General features: G+C 46.4%; 1 protein-coding gene across 2 annotated transcripts in view; it reads right to left on the reverse strand.

The window, feature by feature from the left end:
- The window catches only part of palm2akap2 (PALM2 and AKAP2 fusion), a 92,080-nt gene that overhangs the window by 15,666 nt on the left and 53,371 nt on the right, over nt 1–23,043 (reverse strand). For both annotated transcript variants that reach the window (XM_030084204.1, XM_030084203.1), the window contains exon 9: nt 20,409–20,494. In XM_030084204.1, coding sequence (XP_029940064.1) covers nt 20,409–20,494 — 86 coding nt within the window. The remainder of the gene's footprint in view (nt 1–20,408; nt 20,495–23,043) is intronic.

Here is a 23,043-nt window from a genome sequence, read left to right on the forward strand (position 1 = left end):
CTGCCCGTTATTCCTTGTGTCCTGAGAGTGAAAGGCAGTGATTGTAGAGCTTCGGTGCAGCGCCCTCTCAGTGCAATAATATTTCATACTGTGAAAGTAAAACAAACTGTACTCTGCTGGGCCGGGCGCCCGGTAAAATGGTGCACTATGTGAGTACTCGGTGATGCTTCGTGTACAGGGAGTCGGTCACTGGTGCAAAATAAAGACTATTTAAGAGCCCTGTGCAAAGTTCTTCTTAAACTAACAGAAGCAAAGTGTCGCTGATTATTTGGAGTGTAAGTTCAAGAAGAAGGTGATTTAAAGGCACTTCTGTGTTAGATTATTAGCTGTTGAATAATCCTGACTGATGTGGACAAGTTGGATTGCAAAATAAATATTCCCATACCCATCCAATAAAGCTTTAAAGTTGTATTTCCAGGTAGTTGTAGTTGTAGGTTCACAGCAAAAACCTCATTATTGAGCCAAAGACTTACAAAGATCTTACAGCTTTCAAAGTAGTGCCTTTGCTGGTGGACACTCAGCATGCATGCAAATATGGGCCTTAATTTGTTTTGAATGCTTGTTTGAATAACTATTTATGATAAAATATTGCTAAAATGTACATAGAATAATCAATGCATTCAAGAGTCTCCACAGAATAAAAGGTTTGGAAACTACAAACATAGTAGAAACAGCTAAATGGACGATGGTGATAGCTTTCATGCAGTGTGACAGACAGGATGAAGTGGGAGTTCGAAAATGGAGACCTTTTGTTTCTCTTTGAATAGGGCTGCACCCAAACGTGTTATCCCGATAACAATCAGGATCCAGCCACCTTCATTTAATTCGCTCATAATGACACTCCTGTTTGCACTGATGCTGTACTCTCCAAACACAGACAGCACACTACACAACAGTGTCATTCATCACTTGGAGCGAATTAAATAATTAACCGTAATTTCAGCGCTAATGGCTCTACTGACTCTGCTCGCAGGATCCAAGAAGCAGCTATGACAACACGAAGTGTAATGACTTAATTTGATTCATTATCATCCAAGAGAATGGGCTGGGCATGTCAGCGTAGACACAGAACAGCCAGAAATTACAGGCGACCTGCAGAACTGTCAATGAAAGTAGACTGGAGATGGAACTGCCGTCTTGTTTCAGCGCAAACTTTTGTGCAACTCAATCAGGTTTTTAGAAAGAAACCTATTGTAACTTTACAGCAGTTGGGTTAAAAATATCTTCTCCCCCCCCCCCCGTCACAGTGCACATTATCTGTGTTGTCTGTCTTCTCAGGCTCCTTGATTTCTGCTCCTCATGTCTGATTGCCGTTCAATGCCCTGATGTGTTTCACTGTGTGGGTGACTGTCTTCATCTGGTGACAGCAGTATAGGTTGGGCCTCCATTTTCTTGTCATGTTTCCGGTTTGTCTGTGATTTACGGGTTTCCCTGGGTTCCGCTCTGTGTTCCAGTTTGATGATTTGTTTGGATTTCTTGTGTCCCGTTTTATTCAGTCGAAGGAACACATCTTGCAACCTGCTCTGTCCGGCCTCTTAATCCGTCCTCCACACAGCACTCTTGTCATTATATTGATGACATCCCACTTAAAGTCAGCAAGAAAAAATATCTCAACCGGAAGAAAGATGGATGGAAATTTAGGACACTTTGCCAAAACTTGTTTTTGGAAGGAGCTCCTTTCCCCCTCCTTTTCCTGCAACCTCCACTGATTATGTAAGAGTCCGGCTCTCTCCTGCTGTTAATCCAGCAGGGCATGTCAACAGTCTTCCCCGTCGTTTTGTATTGCTCCGCACACACCCTTGCAAAAATCAACTGAACAACTTGTTCTACAAATGTTTTTTTTTTTAAAGTACAAATTATTGATCTGTCTCTCCTGTGACTATTTACAATCAGAAACTCGGGCAAAAAACAAACTTTTGACCAAGAATAAGGAACAGATCTTCAGCAGGCGGTTGACTCTGTGGGTTTTGCTCTTGTTTGTGTGAGTTCCTGTGTAACCCCCTGCGTATGTATGAGTGAACAGAAAGCCATCGAGCATATAATTGTAATCCTTTCCCAGCGTGATTCAGCCCACTTTGCACTGCGAATCCTGAGGGACAAAATGCAGGAGACCACACAGTGAGGCTAACGGGTCACTGGGTGAAGCTTGGGAATAAACTGAAGATTCGCTGCGATTGTTTTGTGCACTTAATATTAGGTAAAATGGTCTCTTAGCTTTTTAATCAGAAACTGGCAGATAACAAAAAAAAAATTTATAGCAGCTACAAGCATGAGTTATCACCACAGATAATAAACTGAACTAGATTTTTGAAGAACATGTAAATCATAAGTGCATGCTTGCACTTTTACTGGAGAACAAATGTCTATTCTAGGCAACAGGATGAATTTGAAGCAATAAATATATCACCCAATCACGCATCGGTATGAAAACTATGAGAGTACAATTTGCCCAAAACAGCAGGTCAAATTTTGTACTTTTCAGGCAATAAAACAAAAGAAACATCCTATAAAACTGATTAAAATTGTTGTTTTAGGTCCAAAAAAAAAAAAAAAAAAACCACCTATAGTAAAATATAAAACACTAAAAAGACAAGATTATATCAAGATTCAGATCTGACCTTGTCCATAAAGGGCACACTCCTCTTCAAATCACTGATCTTGGTGCAGATTTGCGCTGTTTCGTGGCCCCACATCTCATTTTCATGTCCCAGCCTGAGCGACACCAAACAGCAGTCTCATTCTTGACCTGTGGCTCGTTCCTGGCCATGACACCGACCGCATTAACACAGTTGTCCTGTGAGCGCGCACCTCTTCCCACAGTTTAGCTTATAGCATTAACTATCTCTGCTCTGCCTCATGCTTACAGGACTGCTGCACTAATCACCTGTCTATTTCCGGAAACTAGCTCATTAGCCTGCAGTATTTAGATAGAGGAAGGCTTCACAAAGGATGAAAACAACATGTGACAGCAGACAGGTCCAAGCCACACAATAACAGTGTCAGTGGTTTATTTGGATGCCACTGCTTTCCATCAACACAACTATCCATTTAACCTCTCCACAGTAATCTTATGTATTTAGACCTATTTGGGCAATTTGTGGCTCTGAGCAGTAAATGGATCCCCAAAACCAAACTTTTCCGTTTTTCATTTGAAAACATTGTCATGTAAACGGCCCCCAATTCTTAAATTAGACACTCCATAACAGTTTGACTGTTTTTTCCTCTATAGAATCTTAATAAAAGAACCAAACCAAACTTCCAAAAAATAAGGTGGATTCACTGAGTGAGAAGCCATGTTGATGGTGCAGCCTGTCTCTTTGTGTCCAATAGTTAATACCTATTTTTATCAGAATACAGAAATAAACGGATTAAGTTACTGGCTGTGGATGTTGGTGTTACAGTGGCAGATACAGCTTCCTAATCCTTCAACCAATACCACTGAAATACCTTGTATTTCTGAGCCCCGAGGCAGTTCAAAAGCCATCTAAATAAAACCTAACCTTTAGGGAGTTCCCTAAACACTTCTGACCTGTGTTTAACATGGCGTCTGAACTCCTACGTTGACACTAACAAAAGGCAGAAGCTGCTGCTGATGCTCTTCTAAATATCCAGCTCACCCAGCGAACTGACAAGAGATGTCTTCATTGACTGAACAAGTTGTATTTGTGTTCATTCAGCTTTGACACTGTGCACACTGTGACAGTGGCATAGAAAACCTTGATTTAAACTGATTTTCTTCATGTTTTCTTACACTAACTGCAGTCACTTGGCCTCTTGTTTTAAATTCATCCAACAGCATCATCCCCACAGCTACTTTTTTTTCCAGTTGACAGAGTAGCAGAAATGATGGCAGCATCAGTTACAGCATCAAGTGACAATCACACAGTTTGATGAAACAACCCCTAGAAGCCATCCCTAAGAGTGACCCATTTATCAAAGCGTCAGACTCAGGCAGTTGTTCCTGAGGCCCACAGCCATAGCCTGTCCCTGCCAACTCACCTCAGGTCTGGCATGGCCTGGAAACGACCCCACCCAGAGACACGGCGTTGCCCTGAGCCTCCCTCGCACACGCTGGAGAACATACAAGCCCGAATGGTATTTTGACATTCCTATCTGAAGCCAGAATGTGATAACAAGACCTCTGCAGCTTTTCACCACCTAAATAAAGTGCAGCCCTGACACTGGAAGTCAGCCTCCTTCCTCACTTCCCGGATAAAGCATTCGCTTTGGCTTTAAATCAATCTGTTGGCTGTTTACGGTCAGTCCAGCATTTCCTCCTCTGGCCAGAGAAGCCGCAGTGGTTATGTCTTGAGGCAGTTTTCTTGAATATGTCCTGTTCCCTGCATTTACTCATTGTCTATGGCCGTACTGTTTGTTGTAAACACACCATTTGAGCTCGCAGGTGGTTCGTACATTGCTTTGTGTTAAATGAATGGCTTCTGGTGCACAGTACAACAATAGCCTCTGGATGTTGTGGACAATAGTGGGCAGTGGCGGTTGTGTAATGGTGGCCATCACATGGCCGGCTTGTATTGTTACGTTTCCTGCATCCCTCCAGTTCTCTTCCTCTCTGGAACATAAATACCAATACTGCAAACAAAATACTTTTCTAAGATGGAATGTGGCAAAAAAAAAAAAAAAAAAAAAAAAGGGGAAAAAAGGAACTCTTTGACCTTGTCAGACGACAAATTCCGGCGCTTATGATAGCAAAGCAGCCTGTTTGCCGAAAATTGTTATGTCTCGGACAAACGGTACTGTAAACATTGCGTAAGCCTCTTTGATTTCTATAAATCCAACATTTTGTAATTTCAATGGCTTAAACAGCGTATTTGGCTCTTATGTTTTGGAATTTGTAGAAGTCACGAAACCACAAACACAGTTGCGCTCAACAAACAAAAGCAAGTCATGTCTATAAGTCTCGATGCCTTGTTATCTTGAGACGTCTGCAAAAATTAAGATTTTGATAAAAGCAGCTAAATTCAGAGTGAAACAACATCCAATAAATGGAAGTCAATTCAAATTAAAACATTTTTTACAGCTTTCCAAGCTTCTTGCTTCAGATTAATAGTTAAGATCGGTACAGTATGTTCTTGGCAACACATTTTTTTCTGTTCTATTTCTAAACGAATTTATGAGTTGCAATGTTTAGTTTTTAGTACTGAACTAAAGCAGGGTCTGGCAGGGAGTTGGACTTGTTATCGTCTAGCCACGAAATTATACACATCATCACTAGTGAAGGTACGTTCTGATCCAAGCAGGCATGTTTAAAATCAAATAATATAGTTGCGCATATGTGGGGCTCTGATTGATGCATCTGGGACAAAATCACTGGGATTAAAGCTTTTATGCTGACAAAAAGAGAGAAAAAGAAAACACCCCAATACTCTAAATGCCAGTAAGTACTGACTGGTTAAGATGTCAAATCCCACTGGTATAACCTTCATGAACAAACTAAATATGACATTTAAAACCATGACTGGATCAGTCTGTCAGGGAACAGCATGCATCTCTAGTTGGACCAAGAAATATCAAGTGCCAAGTTGCTGCCTCTGTTTTTCAACCCAATTCTCAGGTAAAATACGCCATTTGTTAAATGTGATTGAAAATTACCCCATAAATGTATTCAGGTTTTCGAATAAAGGCTGCCATCTCATCAAATTTTCACTGCTCAGGCTGTGCCAAGGTCACTTTTTCATCAAAGAAGAAAGAAAGCTGAAACACATAAACTCTCGCTGAGTCCCTTTATCGCATTTAGCTGTCATCCGCTCCCCAGGGCCAAGCAAAAATAGCCACAAATTGTCATTCACACAGAAGCACATCAAATCCCAGCTACTTCAGACATGAGCCAACATGAGGGGGCTTTGTTTGCATGCTGGGAAAATCATTTTCAATCACTGGTCTCCCCGAGGGACGCTCACATGACACGCTTTCTGCGACCAACACCCCGGCCTCGTGGCAGCGTTCTCATTTCTTTTATCCACACACGGTCAGCTGATAATACACTCATCAGATACGGTGGACACGGAGGTGACGCGGCGCTGTGTTTCCACAACATCCAATTTGAGAGCCGCTTGTTTTACTGTAATGTTTGGGACGTCGGCCCGTAACACGGGGCAGAGCGTCGCTCCCTGTTCCTGGAAGATGGCCAGCGGAGGCCCATCAACAGATCAGCCACGGAGAGGTTATCGGGCAGTTAATGTCAACAACACTTTGAGCCGAGTGAGACTGAACAGACTTCCTACCCAGCATCCTTCATCACCCTCCCCCATTTTTTCCCCCCCGTGTCTCACCGTGCTTTCATTCAGTGCTTCGCCCAGTCCAATCAAAGGCACCCGCACCACCCTTTATCTCGCCCTACACCTATTATCTCTTGCCATCTCATCAGCCTCCCACACGTCGTCTCCCCAACAGGACAACCGCTCCCATTTTTTCCACGTCCTTTCACGCCTCTGGCTCGGCAAAGGCAAGGCACCGTCGGCTTCGTACCTGTTATGCAACCTGCGATTGTGAGTCTGTCTGTGTTTTCTGGGAAAAGGGTGAGGTTTTGAGGAAGAAGACATCATCGATAAGTTTGTTGTTCCCGTCCATGTTCTCACACACTCCGTGGTGCTGAGAGGGGCGGGGGGCAGGAAATGTACTTCCACCAGACACAGACACACAAACACTGAACTCTTGGGCCACACGCAAGGAAGCTGGCTTTCAGAATAGGCAGCTCCTGTCATCAACCGAGCGGAGGATTTATTGACCCGACTGTGATCTTTCTGTTCAAGAGCAGCAGCAGAGGTATTGGCAAACAATCTGTCTGAATAGGCAGATTGCTGCTCTGGCTTTGTTATTTTCCAGAATCAGCAGCCGATTTCAGATGATGACCAAACAGAACAGGGGCCAGGGATGATGATGAGCTTTTGCTGAAGGGAATGCGGGCAATAAACACAGACTTCAACCTCTGCCAAGATTTTCTATACCCTTTTGTTTGAAATGCCACTGATGAAACCTAACCAGATTCTCACAAAGGTAAACATACATTTGCTTCCGTGCATCAAGCTGCTGAAACACTCTCCACTGATGGAAAGTTGCAGAGTTTTCTACCTCTGGACAACAATTGAAATGTTTCATTTTTCCATATTAGGATTTCTTACAAAAAAAAAGTGTGCTAATCATGTGATGCATGAAAACAATGCAGAGTTTCAATTTAAAAAATAAATTTGAAGGGAGGGACTGTCAATGAAAAACACATACAATGGCAGTGACTGTGACTCATCGTAGTCCTTTGGATAGGTCTCCGTTGATTTAATTGTTTGGTGAATTTGAGCCACAACTATGAACATAATTTTTGGCAGTAAAACCATTTTTGAAGGTTTTGTGCATAATTTCCAGTATTGGGATCTCGATATCTAGGCATAGAGACCTTGATCAAACACTGCATAGGTTCAGTGAATTTGTCCTTCTGCTTCGCTTAAAGTGATTTTCTTCTATACATCATACATAAAAAAAAATCCTTCTTAAATCATCACAGAAAATTATCTGTTTATCACACGACTTACACACAGTAAAAAAACTGAACACTTGAATTTGTCTACTTTTTGAGTGAATTCTAGAATATTCCATGTGTGTTTCCCCTGTTTCCTGCATAGCAGAGATATTCCGGATGCTGCTGATGGCAGATGGGAAAGGATTAGAGAGTAAAGCAGAAAGAGCCAAAGGGTTTGCCACTTGCGATGACAACAGGAGGTGATGTCTTAGCTGCATTAGTGTGAGGAAATGTTTCTGAAGCCGGGGCTTTAAACTGCTATGTTGACTTTTCTATTTGAAAGAAGACACCCCTGATGCTTCAGTCCGAGAAGCTTGCAAAACGGTTGAAGGTGCCATTCTTATTCTGTTGATCCTGCCTTTGCATCCTTGTGTCACCCCACCATGCGGCTTTGTTTACCTGTCCTACGATCATTTCTACGTGGATTGCAACAAATAAAAAATGCAGTAGGTGATCATAGTGCACATCTTTTTGCAGAGTGACTGTTCGGGTTTGAAAAGACATGCTTTTAAAGTCTCCATCATTCTCCGGGTTGGTGTCAGTCAGCACTACGACTTAATTAATTTGAGGTGCAACAACACAGAGATATAGATTTTGCGATAAATACGAGCTGACAGGTAGTTCAATTGAATATATCTGCACGGAGAGCATGCATTGTTCACTCTTTAGAGTACTTATTCACTCCAATCCAATACAATTCATTTCCAACCACAACACCCATCAGTCGATTAAACCCTGCAATGCTGATGTCCATCTTTTAGAGAACATTTTCCAAATCTATGATGATAAAAAAGCAAGTTGCTTGGCAACAGCTACTGCAAAAGGGAAAAAGAACAGACGATAAAATTGCCCTCGCTCTGTTTTGACCCCTTATTAGTCGGTGACACAAAGCACACAGGGCGACCGCATCACCTTTTATTAATGTTAAAATGGAGCCTGTACTACAGGGGTGTCAAACATAAGGTCCATGGGCCAAAACCTGCCCGCAAGGAGCTCCAATGCAGCCCATCAAACCACCAAGCAAATTGTGGAAAGAAAAAAAAAAAGACTTAGATTTGCACAGAGTAGCAGAAAGCACTGAGATCCACGCTGAGACATCAGTGATGGGCCCATGAGAGCGAGATGAAACGCAGACTGGCGCTGGCCTCAAAGCCATGCTGTCATGCATAATACAACAGCTTTCGGAAACCTTTGCTTGGACATTTCACTATATTTTTTCTGTAGTAATTGCTCGGGTTTGCAAAAATAGACATTTTTTATCACCAAACACACCGTGCAACAACAAAGAAAAGTTAAAAAATAAATGTTATTGTTGCACAATTTTACCATTCCGACCCACTCAAGATGAAATTGGGCTGCATGTAGTTTGGCACTTCTGCTCTATTGCAACTGCAAAGTTATTGCAGCAGGGGTGTGGCTGAAGCAGATCACACATATACCACCAGCACTACTTAGTAAGTACTAATGCTGGGGAGGAAAATCAACAAAGATATTTGGGAGCAATGCAGCATCAATAAACCCGTCATCCCCTGTGGATGATGGGAAAAATCAGGTTAAGGTCATGGAATAAAGTGATGCAGAGGAGGAGGAGGAGCACAAAGAGGCAGAGAGGAGAGGAGGACTGCAGCAAGCAGCAGTCTGGTCCACTGACCTCCCCTGGCTGTCCTCCACGCTTTAAACGCTCAGTAAATACACGCTTTATTCACCAGGACTGCTACCACCTTTAGCATGCTAATAAACCCTCCCTCCTCTTCGTCACCCCTAAAACTAGGAAAACTTGAGTTAAAAATGAATGGATTTAAAGCACTTCTTGGTTTGAGATGCAGTTTTTACCTGAGTGGAGGAGGCGGTTCTGCCTCCACGGAGCTCCTGAAGAACAACTAGTTAATAACCGGGACGAGTTTGGAAGAAGCGGCGGCGGAACGCGTTACTTCTCCTCCCCGTCCCCTGTCGTCCTCTTCGTCCGTGAAAGGAGCCGTCAAATGAAGCAGCCTGACAGGAGGAGCGGGACCGGTGGAATAACGGAAGCCTCTCCTCCGACTGGCTGGGATGACATTGAGCTGGCTTTTTTTTTTCTACGCGCCAGCTTTTCAGTTCCCTCCTCCTTCTCTCTCTCTCTCTCTCTCTCTCTCTCTCTCTCTCTCTCTCTCTCTCTCTCTCTCTCTCTCTCTCTCTCTCTCTCTTCTCTCTTCTCTTTTTTTTCTCCAGGCACGCGTGCTGAATAATGCAGGTCCCGGCAGTGTTTTCTGTCCCGCTCCAGAGACAATCAGCCCCGGACAATGAGGCCGGAGCGGGGCTCGGATCAGGTTTCCACCGAGCCGCCTTTCATTCATTTATTCAGACCCCCCCCCCCTCCGCCTCCTCCTTCCACCTCCTCCTCCTCCTCCTCCTCCTCCTATCTCCACCTCTGTCCTGCTTCAGGAGCCCACCACCTCCCTCCCTCCTGCCCCACCCTCCCCCTCCTCCCCTCTCAAATGTGCTCAGGTGGCAGTTTTGCAGAAACAAAAGCGAGCTGGAAGCCTCCAGACCAGGCGGTGCGTCCAAGCTCCAGTGTTTACCCAGGTCCTCCCCACTTCAAGGACAATTTCAGCAAGCATTTCTGTCCACTTCATTTTTAAAACGTTGCAATGCAAGCACAAAACTTTTCAGAAATGAAAATGCAAAAAAAAAAAATTCATTTCTCTCTTGAAATGTGCAAAAGCAATGGGCCTCGATTTTGTTTTGTGTTCAATATTTAATTTCAAAAAACAATTTTAAGTCAGTGTTTTCAGGGTTTTTTTTTCATGAAAAGGACTGAAGCTGTCTGTTTTTGGTCCACAAGCCTTATGTTTGACACCAAAGCCTTACCATAAAACCACAAGTGTAACAACAGTGATAAACATGTCACATATCAAGGGTTTATTTAAGATTTGTTCCCAAGAATAGTTTATTTTATTATCAAGATCTCATGGTCAATACAACCTTTAACAGTGATATGCTGGTGATGATTAGACAATGTGCAGAAGATTAAGAAATGCTCTGCTGCAATGAATGTGGTTAGACACGTGGTCATCATTCAACCAAGAATTACTACTTGGCACAAACCCAAGCTTGTGTGGTGTGGGCTGTGGGGACATTATGGTTCAGGCTCTGTGGGGCGGGGGCTCATGCAGTCAATCATGCAGTATGGTGGCCAAATCCAGCCCACATGATGGTTTTATGGAATATGAAAATTACAACAAAATTAACTGCTGTTCTCGTCTACTTTGGTTGGACTGTTTCGGGAAGAGTAGAGGTCAGAACAGTGCTTCGAGTTGTTTCCCAAGAAAGTAGGGGTCTTTAACCAGCTTTCGTCTGGAGACATGTTAGGAGAGGCAGATGGGATTGCAGATGATAGACTGAAATTTCAGTTTGTTCAAACTAGGGCTGTCAAAATTAGGGCGATAATAACGAGTTAATTCAAATTCCTATTGACTCCACTAATTAGTAGTTACTGGACGTAACTCCAGCTGACCGGGCACAACAACCCCAGCCGCGGGTTGTCCCCAGACGAGCCAGGCATGGAGGTGAGCGTCCTGACCTTGATCACTCGCGACCGGAAGTCCGAAGTGATCACCTTGGGATGAAAGGCCGGGTTAGGCCAGAGATGTAGGAGTCCCCCATCTGCGCTGAACACCATGCAGGATGGGTGGACCGACAAAGCGCAGAGATCCCCAGCTCTCTTGGCGAATGCTAGCGCTAACAAGATGGCGGCCTTTAAGGAGAGAAAGCGGTCCTCCGCCTACTCCAAAGGCTCGAAGGGGGGTCCCTTAAGACCCTCCAACACAATGTGGAGGTCCCACGGGGAGACCACATGCCTGGGGGGTGGCCGAAGCCGACACGCCTCGCGCAGAAACTGCTTCACAAGTGGATAGCTGCGCGCCAAAAAGCGACCGAACCCGCCATGACCCGCTGCGATAGCCGATGCAAACACCGCAAGAGTGGATGCCGTGCGGCCGCCATCCAGCAGGGTCTGGAGGAACTCCAAAACTCCACCGATGGCGCAGGAGAACGGGTCCAAGCCCCTTTCCGAGCAACACGACGTGAAGAGCTGCCATCGAGACCTGTAGGCCTTGACAGTGGAGGGGGCCCTGGCATTCTGGATGGTGGACACCACCACTGGGGGGAGGTCTAGTTCCACTAGCCTCACCCGCTCAGCCTCCAAACCAGGAGCCTCCCGCCCAGGAAGGGGCGGGAACGAAGGGCGGCCCCTGCTTGCAGCAGCGCGTCGGGCCCATTGGGAATCGGCCACGGGTCCCTGACTGACAACTGAACCAGGTCCGGGAACCACCGTGCACTCAGGGTGTCCGGAGCCACCATGATCACGTGGAGACTGTGCACCCTCACCCTGCGCAGCAGCGGGGTCAAGAGGTGGGCCGGAGGGAACGCGTACAGGAGGCCCGGAGGCCAGTTCCTGTGTGCGAAGGCGTCTACCCCCAGAGGGGGTCCGTCTGACGACCTGAGCGAGAACCAGAGTGGGCACTGTGCGTTCTCTGCACTGGCGAAAAGGTCTGCCACTGGGCGTCCGAACTGGCACTAAAGCTGGGCTGCGACCCACGGGGAGAGGCCCCACTCGTCGTAGAGTGGGCCTCCCCGGGACATCCTGTCCGCACCGATGTTGAGAACCCCAGGCACATGTCGCACTCTGAGAGACGCGAGGTGCCGGTCCGCCCACAGGAGGATCTCCGTCGCTTTGCAGTGAAGAAGGGGAGACCGAGTACCCCCCTGCCTGTTCAGGTACGCGACCACCGTGGTGTTGTCCGACCGGACGAGCACATGGCTGTCCTTCAGCCTAGCTTGGAAATGGAGCAGGACCTTCTGCACCGCCGTCATTTCCAGCACATTGATGTGAATGTGAGTGGAATCCCAAGCACCGCCCACCGCGTGGTGGTCTAGGGTGCCTCCCCATCCTGCGAGAGACGCATCCGTGAACACCTCGACGTGATGCGACACGCAGCCCAGGGGGACTCCTTGCATCAGGAGAGCCGGATCCATCCAATAGATGAGATCCTGGCGTGCGTGGGGCGGGATCGGGAGCCTTCTGCGACCGTCCCGCGCCCCCACGTAGCGGCGGCGTGCGAACCACCGTTGCAGCCTGGGCGTGTGCAGGAGGCCCAACCGAACCACCGGGTGGGCAGCAGCCATCAAGCCCAGGACGGTTCTGATCAATCGGACCCTGACCAGGGGTGTGGTCATCACAGACCTCAGGGCCAAGAGCAGGGAGGTTCATCTCTCCTCGGAGAGGCGGGCCGTCATGGAGAGCGAGTCCAGCTCCAACCCCAGGTAAGCCGTCCGCTGAGCCGGGGTGAGCGCGCTCTTGTGTCGGTTCACCGTGAACCCCAGGAGCTCGATGTGGTGCAGGACCTGAGTCGTGTGCAGCACAGCCTCCTGCTGGGAAGACCCCAGTATGAGCCAGTCATCGATGTAGGTGAGGATCCTCAAACCGCGACGATGGAGGGGCTCCAACGCTGCTTCAACACACTTGGTGAATGTGCGAGGAGTGAGAGAATAGCCGAAAGGGAGCCGGGTGTATTGAAAACATCTGCCTCCCACGGCAAACCTGAGGAAGGGCCTGTTGCGTCAGGTCGACCGACGTCATCCAGTCCCCGGGCCGGATGCTCTCCGGGAAGTGTTTGACCCTCAGCATGCGGAACCTCCTGGTGGCTATGTGAGTGTTGAGGGCCCTCAGGTCCAGAATGGGTCTTACACCCCCGCTTTTCTTGGGAACCAAGAAGTAGGGGGAACCGAAGACCGAGTGCGCCTCTTCCGCGCTCAGCTCCGTGACCGCACCCTGGCGGAGGAGTGGCGCTATTTCCACTTCAAGAGCGGCCGCCCACGCAGGGCATGCAAGCAAGGTACGAAGGATGCCGATGAAGAGAGGCGGGTGACAGGCGAACTGCAGGGCATAACCGTTTCTCAGTGTCGTGGACAGCCAGGGAGAAAGCGGACCCAACATGACACGCCACGAGTGAAAACGGAGCGTGAGTGGTTGCACTATGGCCAGGGGGGACGGCCCACCCGTCCTCCCGGCCTCAGGAGACGGGGGCCCCCCTACGAAAGGGCCGTGGAGGCGGCGTCCCGTGCTCGAGCGCGGGCGGCCGCTCCGGGGCTGCGGGCCGGCTCTTTGTTGGAGACAACCCGGGCAGAGGCCGCTCAAGCGCGGCGTTTCCCGGGTCGCTGGCCGTGGTCCTGAAGCCGGAGCCGGGACGCTCAATAATGGGACGCCTCGCGGCGATAACCCGGAGCGGTACGGCTCTTTCGCCCCGACACTCGACGAGGCTGGAGGGGAAACGCTGCTTGGAGCGTGATGAACAACGCCGGGAGCGGGGCGCAAGACGGCGGAGACCCGAGGCGGCGAAGCTCCGCTGCCGAGACGCTTCGCTATGCTCACCTGAGCCGAAGCCGACGGATAATGCAGCCTGGAGCGTTTACCGGGTGCTGGAAGGACCTCAGCAGCGCTCCGTTTCCGAGACGCTCACGACAGGGAAGCCAGCGGTCTGGATGAGCTGCTGCATCCCGTATGCGTGGCCGTCGTGCAGCCAGCGCGTGAGTACGCATTTAACTCACCGATCTTTAGCCGCTTTATCCCGAGCGGGAGACGAGAGGTGGGGGGACCCTGCCGAGTTTAACACTTTTCGATCGTGTAAACAACTGGGGAAAGAAGAGACAGCTGCACTGAAATAGTTGTAGCGTGCCCGACGGCCTTTATTTACACATTTCACAGCTGGAGTTGGACGAGCGGACTCCGGGACTCGGAAGCGTGGGCCCGTTTCGGCTGGTCGTCGGTCGTCCCGGGAGGGTCGGCGGGAAGACGGTCGAGTCTGGCCAGACACAGTGGTGGGGGGCAAGGGTCCTTGGGGGCTCCAAGCAAAATAATTCATCGGGACCCCACCCCATCCGTGCACACCGAAAAAATTTTTTTTTTTTTGCACACAATTTTTGGGACATTTGATATGTATTAGAGCTGGGCAACGATTAAATTCCTTGATCGCGAGTAATTGTAATCCTGGAGTTAATCGCGATTAATCGTGATTAAAAAGGCTCATTTGAAGTCTGCTAAGGCCATTCAAAATGTGTGTGTGTTACATAAATGAGAAATAAGTAACCAAGAACGAGTTTCTGTTTATTCAATTAGACATGAATAGTCAGCAGGCATCACAGGTAACCAACAGGTAATTTGACACAGTTCCGTGTTCATTTGTCATCAACCAAGTCACAACCAAGTCATAAACAGATGAAAAATGGAATTTTCTCATGAGCGCACACTTCCTCAAACTTCATCATATCTCCGACTCTCAGACAGAGAAGGCAGGATAAATTCAGTCACGTCGAATTGTGCCTCATCCTTATCTTTATAAAGCCAGATTGTGTGTTGAAGGGAAATGTACTTTGTTTTGCGTGTTTTCAGCGCCTGAAGAAAGCCCAGCGGGAGAAATGGTGCACCAGCAAAACACGTAATTTAAGTTGGATTTTCATTTTTTTTCATATTTGCGCTCCTGATTTCAGTATGTGCCTTATACCAGCCTTTTCCTAGTGATTTTTCTGATAATTTGCCCGAGTTCAATATGGCAAATAATGAGGAATGGATAGTGTTCCACCCTGTAGCGGAGCCAGAGTGGGGGCAAGGGGGCGGTCACCCCAGGGCCCACAAGGTCATAGGGCCCGTTTTATGTGATATGTTCACATTTAATCGGAAATAAATTATTATAATAAAATGCGCAGTGTGTGAGAGAAGGTACGCATATGATTGTGGGCTCCAATTTGCCAATTCTTACATTACGACTGTCCATGAATGCATCAGAGCTGTAAGCCAGCGCTGATTGGCTGTGCGGCATGAACGAGGTTTTTCTTTTTCACTTGATCTGAACTCTCTGGAGGGAAGTTAAACAGTACGAGTATGCTAAACACTGCTAGCCGCTAGCGGTACTACCCAAAACCTAACATCGGAGCCACTGGTGAGTCAGTGAAACCTTCAAAAATATTATTTTTATCAGAATGCTGTGGTCTTGAACACCTGGATATTTGAATGTGCCTTGTGTTGCTCTCAACTATAAGAGACCGCCGAGTCTATTTTTTTCTAATATATGTGAATTCCAAAAGATATAGATAGCTGTTTCTATATCTATCTGAATAGATTGTGTAATTTTAGACCAGCTGTGTTCATTTTATATTTAAGCTGTATCAAAGATGGTACAGATGTAGCCCGTGACTTTTTATCTAAGTTTTCAGCACCATGGACAGCGGACGCTCTGAGAGTGACGCCTGTCAATCTGCATTTGTTTGTATGTATGTGTGTGTGTGTGTGTATGTGTGTGTGTGCGTGCATATGTGTATTTGTTCTTCAGAACAAGTTTGTGAACTCGTTTGTGACTTTATTCTGCTTTCTGAGGCATAGAGGTTTGCTTGGCTCAATAAAAATGAGCATTAATGTGTTGTTTGATGGTAGCATGAGGGATTGTTTGAATGGTAAAATTACTATCATAAGGGCCCATCGAGAATGCTCCGCCCCCTCTGTACTGAGACCCACGCTCCGCCTCTGGTTCCACCGCTAAAAGCGCGAGTGTGTTTCTTTTTTTGACGGTCAACAGGAGTGCGGTGTGACTCTTGTGGAGCAGGACAGGTTCGGCTCATTCACACCCCCCACAGCGTTATTCAGCCAGGCTGGGCCAGGCATACATCCACACTAAAACAAATCAAAGTGAATTGCATAGCTTGCATGTGTAGAATAGCTCTCAGACCCAACTTTGAAAAGCATAGACAACGGCGACATTTTTTTTTTCTCGCGCGATAAGAGTCTCGCGGTAACGCAGCAGGTTACCGCCTTTAACGGCCCAGCTATAATATGTACACTGAAAAACTTAGAGAACCCCTAATCTCTCCTATTAGATCCTGGGACCAACAGAAGTCCTTGAAAGCCCTGGCTTATCAATAATTATATTACACAATAAACCTTGCTGCTCGCCTGATTGACGCAGACAGCGCTGAAGGCTGACAGGGCCGTGCGGGGCCCCCCAAGGGGGTTTGCTATGTCGTCGTTTCATAATTGCATCATAAATGCCGATTGTTCAGGTTTCTGTGCAGTACATGTATTAGCACTTGGGGTACCCAGTCTCTCAGGGGCCTCCTTGCAGGGTGCCTCTGGCCAGACACCGGGGAGCTCCAGGGGGTTGGGCGCTGCTGGTCCGCGGGACGCCGTTTCTGCGGCGGCGGCTCACGGCGAGGCTGCAGATGCGGAGCGAGCTGCTGCGAGCTGCTGCGAGCCACGCACAGCTGCCTCCAAGTGCTCGATGATGGCCTGTCACGATCAGAGAGCGAGGACAGGCCAAACCACAGGTGCCTCATGGCGAGCTGTGCGCTTGCCATGGCGCAGCCTCCATTGATGGTGATGGCTCTGCACATCCGCATGAGGACCTCGGCCACGTATATCGTCTGGAGTGAGCTGGGACCTCTCGTGGCAGATCTTATACACAGAGCCAAGCAGGATGGTCATGTTGTTAGCCAGGGCGAATATCTGATTGCCGCTGGCATAACCACGATCCAGGAAGCTCGCCATACAGCTGTCTCTCTCAGACTGCAGCATGGGCTTTCTGCCTGACCAGGCGGAGGACTTGGGGAGAAGGCACAGTCTCATGGAGTCCTCTATTACAGGCACTCCGGGGACTGGCAGCCAGCCGTCCATGCAGGAATATTCGCGGTAGCCTTTCACCGCACCCTTGGAGGTGAGCGGCGTGCGCCAATCCTTCCGCACGTTGTCCTGGAATGAAGGCACGGCGGGACATAAGACCGCAGTCCGGGACCGAGTCCGTGACTGGGTTGCTAGCCCGAGTGCAAAATCGCGCTGAACCGGCTCCGGAGGCTCTGGAGGCTGTGGCGGCAGCGCGAGGCCAATGGGCTCGGTGGCGGAGGTGGGGAGCCCCGCGAGGTGCTCGACAGGCTTGCGGGGGGGCTCACGGCGGCTGGCGCGGGAAACGGTGGAGGCGGAGTCGTCGAGGCGGGAACTCCGCAACACCGAAACGCTGCTGTTGCTGATGCTGCCGACAGCGTCGCCCCTACTCGTAGGCGGCGGGGGCGGTGACGTCCACGGCGTCTTCAGCGTCGTCCTCACGGGCGGGAAACAGAGAGGTGTCTCCCACGAAGGCAGTTCGCCGGTGAAGCTCTTCTGGCTGCAGCGTGAGGCAGGCCGGGCAGGAGGACCGCTGACGGTGATGCTGCCGGCCGAGGCAGAGGAAGCAGCGCTCGTGATGATCTCCCTCGCAGAGCGGAGTGCTGCAAGAGCGGCAGGTGAAAGGCCCGACGCCCGATGGCGACTGGTCGCGGGCCGGTGAGTCCATCTCTTGATCCGTGATCTTGATCCGGAGAAAGCTTCCAGTCTCATGAAGTACTGAGGAAGAAGAAGGATTTGCAGAAGGCCCCCTGAGGTTATATACCCTCTGCGAGGGGCGTGGCGCTGCGCCATCGTGCGTTCGGGATTGGTGCGTCAAGCTTCCTTTTTGTCTCAGTGATTGGTCGAGAGGGTGAGGTCCCCATAGCGAAGCCTGTAGGCGGGCTAAGCACTTATGAAGTAGAATGCATTTGACGCGCGATTAACTTTTTGTGACCCTCGTCTCGCACCGTAGTTTGGAAAACTGAGAGGGACTGATGTGATACTGCAGAAGAAGAAGTTGCTTGGAAAAGAAAAATCAGGCACGTGGCCCCTTGGCAAGATGGTCGGTGCATAGCAGCATGGATGCAATTTCTTCGTTTCTTTGTCTGCGGCGACAACACGTTGGATGAGGAGCAGAGAAGAATAAGGAGGCTGTGTCATTCTTTTCTTTTATGAAGGCTCCAGGTACTTATTTTCAATTATTGACCAAAATTACTTGCTGGTTCAGGAGTCTGGTATTGATGCATGAGCTCAATCAGTCTGTATAGAAAAATGTTTGGAAGTGATTTTTAAAAGCTTCACTAAATGTGAATGTTTTCCTAATGTGCTTGTTTTATTTATTTATTTATTTTGCACTTTAGGGAGTTGTCGATATTCTTGTCTCATTTCACTGGTTTTACCTGCTCTGTTTATTTTAAAATTTGCCCTGAACCCATGAGCTTGACACTCCATGTCAATATAAGCAATTTCAAATAGCTGAGGTTGTTGGTCCATGAGGTTTCAGACATAGTTGTTAAATAGTATAAATTCACAGCAGACCTCGAGTTGTGGCCAAATTGTCACCTCAGCTGACCTCTCGGAAATAATAAAGAAAAAAACCCTGCAAGTCTCAGATTGTTCTTGCTGAAAAGAACTCAGAGTTCCACTCTTCTCAGCACTGTGCTTGTCTTGTAACTCCCATGATTCATGCTTGTTCACACAATTAATCAGCTCTACATGACACACTGATGTGAAAGAAAACTGTTCAGGACAGGAAAAAAAATGTAAAAATGTGAAGAAACAAAAACTTGTGGCAGTGGCAGTCAAAAAATAGAAGCTGCTGCTCGGAAGTAATCCCTTTATAAAGCAGGGAACTGCATTTTTCCTGGCAGACAGTACCCTGATGAAGACACGTGAAACCAGGCTATCCGTGACATGTTTGAAGATTTAAGAATATACGGGACAAGATGTGAATTGTCCCTTGTTCCATGGTAACGAGCACTTTCACAAGAGTTACAGGGAGTGGTGGACTGACTGATGACTGATGGGTTTGTAAAGTTGGCAGTGAATTGGGGCCAGTATGTAATCCTCATAATGACTGGGTATGAGACACATCTTCAGCAGTCAACCCTTGCCTACTTCGGATGATCAGACTTTCACTTGTGAGCTGCTCCAACCAAGCCAAAGCTGTTGGACTCAGCTGGTTCTCTGAAGTTCACACACACTTTTAGTATCAGCAAAATATTTAGGCCCCGTTTACAAGTCAACATTTTCAGGTGAAAGCGCAAAACTTTTGTGTAATGTTTATAGCATATTGTTCTTTGCAGGCATGTGTGCGTTTTGCCAATACAAAAATAAACAGCAGCTCCCACTAGTGGCCTGGCATGCTCACTACATCATTTTCAGTATTATTGCGTAAATTTTCAAAATGTTACCAGATAAATGTGAACCTTCTCTGTAATAAAAACAATATATTTCCAATTGAAACATCATGTAAACGGGCCTTTGTGACAACAATTTTATCAATGTTACCAATGTCGAAAGCTGCACTACCACATTGCAGTACTCATAAACTTTTAGATTCAGAAAATTTTATCATACAGAACTTCAAAAAGAGCTTACTTTACCCACACTGGACTACATTTTGTGGCTGTGGTAATTATGACCAGTGTAAGGGAGAAGGCCAAACAGCAGGATATGAAAATTACCTTGAAATAGGATGTTCACTCAGGAGACTGGTCAAGTCAACTTTAATTTTGTCTGATCATAAGTTTCCCAACTCAACCTAACTTAACATACTTTTATCCTTTGCCACAAACATCTTTTTGCTTCATCCAGCTTAGGGTGGATGCAGCAAACTGGAGCCAGTCCCAGTATTTAACGCAAGTCAACTTTACTTATGAAGCACCTTAAAAACAATCACCACTGCCATAAAGTGCTGTGCATGAATAGATTCTCATTCATTTTTTCCTTTTAACTAGAGCTAGTGAGCCCCAAACTCATGTTTTCTCTCAAATTCAATTTTTTTTTTTTGTAGAATCTAGCATATTAGTTTTGATGCCAGAACATACCAAACGTGAAAACTTCCACTAACTTCCAACACATATTTAGTGAAGCATGAATGTTATCATCATTGTACAGCTTTTCAACTTCTTATCAGCAGTCCTGTGATTTGGGCTGATGGCTCTTTCTGTGGTTGGACATCGATTGACATGTGGCTTGATACACGTTACTCACCATAGCAGTGTGAGGATGTCGGCTTGGAATGGGAGCCTGGTAGCCATTTGCTGTTGTCACGGAAACCCATGGTTTCTGGCTGTAGCCTGCGACAAAGCGAAATATGAGTTATTGTCTCCAGTCTCACTCTCGTCTTCTCTTATGTTCATTTGCATCTGTAGAAGAGCTTTTTCAGATGAATGCCACTTTCACAAGCGCTTAAATCCGTAGTTAAACCTGACCCCTCAGAATGTGTCACTCCATATAAAAGGAGTGTATTTCATGTACTGGATCTTTTTTCATGGAATCATAAAGTTATTTAGTTTTTAATATAATGGAAGATGTAATTATAAAGATCCCTTCAGAAATCTGATATTGTGAAAGGGAAAAAAAGGAATTTCAGTGCACAATCAGCATGCGCATATTGGTGTTTATATAATTCAGCCAGTTATCATTCATGTCAGAAATAGTTTTATTGTAATAAGAGGCACAGATAACAAGTCCCTCGTGTCTTTGTTCACTCTGCAGCTGCAACTTCGTCTCAGTCCCTTTCATTGATGTAACCCACTTCCACATTGATCATCCTCGACCTTCTGACACCCACACTCACTGTGGGCTGCAACAGAAGAAAATATCAGGCTGGTTTTTTTTTTCTTCCTTCTAACGCATTCAACCTCCAAGAGCACAGTCTCAGCCTGTTCCACTTCAACTGCTGTGGTATCTCACTGAGCCGTGACAGTTAAAATCGAGCTGGAGGCATAACAACCTGAGAAAAAGCAGAAGTTAGTACTGATTATTAAAGAATAGGATAGAATTGGTACTCTGCAGATGTTCTACAAATACTTCAAGAATGTTGTAAAGTTTTGGTCAATATTCATTTATATGCATGTTTAACCTACGGTGCAGCAGTTGCCTGACAGTTCTTGAAACATTGGAGAACTTTTTTTGTGAGTCAGACATCAGTTTGTCTTGAATGGATCTCATGAATGAAGTTACACTTTTGAACCAGGAGTAACCAGGACAAAGACCAGACTGACCCTGGCTCATTTCTCAGACCTTCTATTAGGCTAAATCTTGACTGAGAAGGTATTGTCAAAGCGTCTTAAACTTCTGCGACTTCCTCAGAGAAACATGTGGCATTTGCTGATGACCCACACAAACCCCTGTAAATGTTTTTGAACCTCCTTTGTGAATTCTGTTCGCAGTTTGTCAAAGCCAAATAAGATGGAGCTTGTCACTGTCACACTGTCTTAGTGCTTTTACATTTAGCTTTACAAGTCAGATTTAAGAAATGCCTGCGTAACATCCCTCTTCCACGGTCTTATGTACAGTTGACTTCTGTTTCATCCTGTCTTTTCTGACTGGAGACAGACCTGATGCTTAAGTGACTTATGAAGCCACCTTGTAATAATATATATAAAACAAGACTGGATCGGTCAGGAATAGTTGTTTATCCTGAAATGCTATATCCCACAATACATCTAAAATGTATCTTCCTCTTCCCTGGATTTTTCCTGCTGTTGCCTGGCATGTCTCAGGGAAGGCTTGCTTCACATTATGAAGATCATAGTTTCCAAAATAAATTGATGACACATTTTGTCTTTGAGATATGTGTCATTCTGTGCTGACATTTCTTCATTATGCATGTAATTTACTTATTTTTCAATTTTTTTAATAACTGAAACTTGTGATCTGTCTAGAAATCATGACGTATGAAATTTTCTTCCAATAAAATCTTGAATTATTCACCTGGAGAAAAACAGATATTCTGTGCGTGTTGATTATGAATCATTTGACTGTCATTAATTTAACTTTATACAAGCGCATGCCCTGAAAACATCTGAAGAAGGTGAAAAACAAAAGTAATCTGTTGATGATTAAGATGGCATACCTGATGATGTTAGTGACAGCAGCATGCAGCAGCAGAATTAGTACCGGCAGCAGTGGTAGCGCAGTGCATGATCAGTCAAATTAAAGCTGATTACAGGTCTAATCACTCTCCTGAAGGTTTTATAGATAGTTGGTGTGATCTTTCTGCACTGAATATATCTTCTATGTATTCTCTGCTTTGAATATGAGTAATGATGTTGTTTGAGTCTGTGGCCCTGAGCAACATCAGAACAGATCAACGGTTTGATGCAATCCCTCTAGAACGTTTCAGCAAATGTATCACACACATGTCCGTGTGTGTATGTAATGCACACCCATCCTCCACACGCTGACAGTTCTCATGTTCTTACGTGTATGTACCCTAATGCGATTTCCAGAAGCTGGTTGTCATGTTTTCTTCGTTATAATCATTTATCACCTTGTATTATGTCTTCTGGGAATGTGTGTGTCGTGTTGCCGGCCCTGAGTACAGTGAACGGTGAATCTGTCATCCCTGACGCGCAGTATCGAAGGAAAGACACTTTTTGAAATGAATCTCTGTGGGTTTGCTGAAGTGTAAGTTGCTTGGACAGTGTGTTTCATTGAGGTTCAGATTCCCAGTGAGGCAAACATTAGTTTCCTTTTTTCACTTTCTTTGAAGTTATTAGAAACATTGTTTATTTTGCTCTCTGAAACAAAATCTAAAAAAAAAAAAAAAAAAAAAAAAATCTCCTCCCAATAATTCTCCTTATCTACCTTCCTTTATAATCTCAGACCTCATCTTTCT

This window comes from Salarias fasciatus, assembly GCF_902148845.1.
Source record: "Salarias fasciatus chromosome 7 unlocalized genomic scaffold, fSalaFa1.1 super_scaffold_4, whole genome shotgun sequence".
Taxonomy (NCBI): Eukaryota; Metazoa; Chordata; class Actinopteri; order Blenniiformes; family Blenniidae; genus Salarias; species Salarias fasciatus.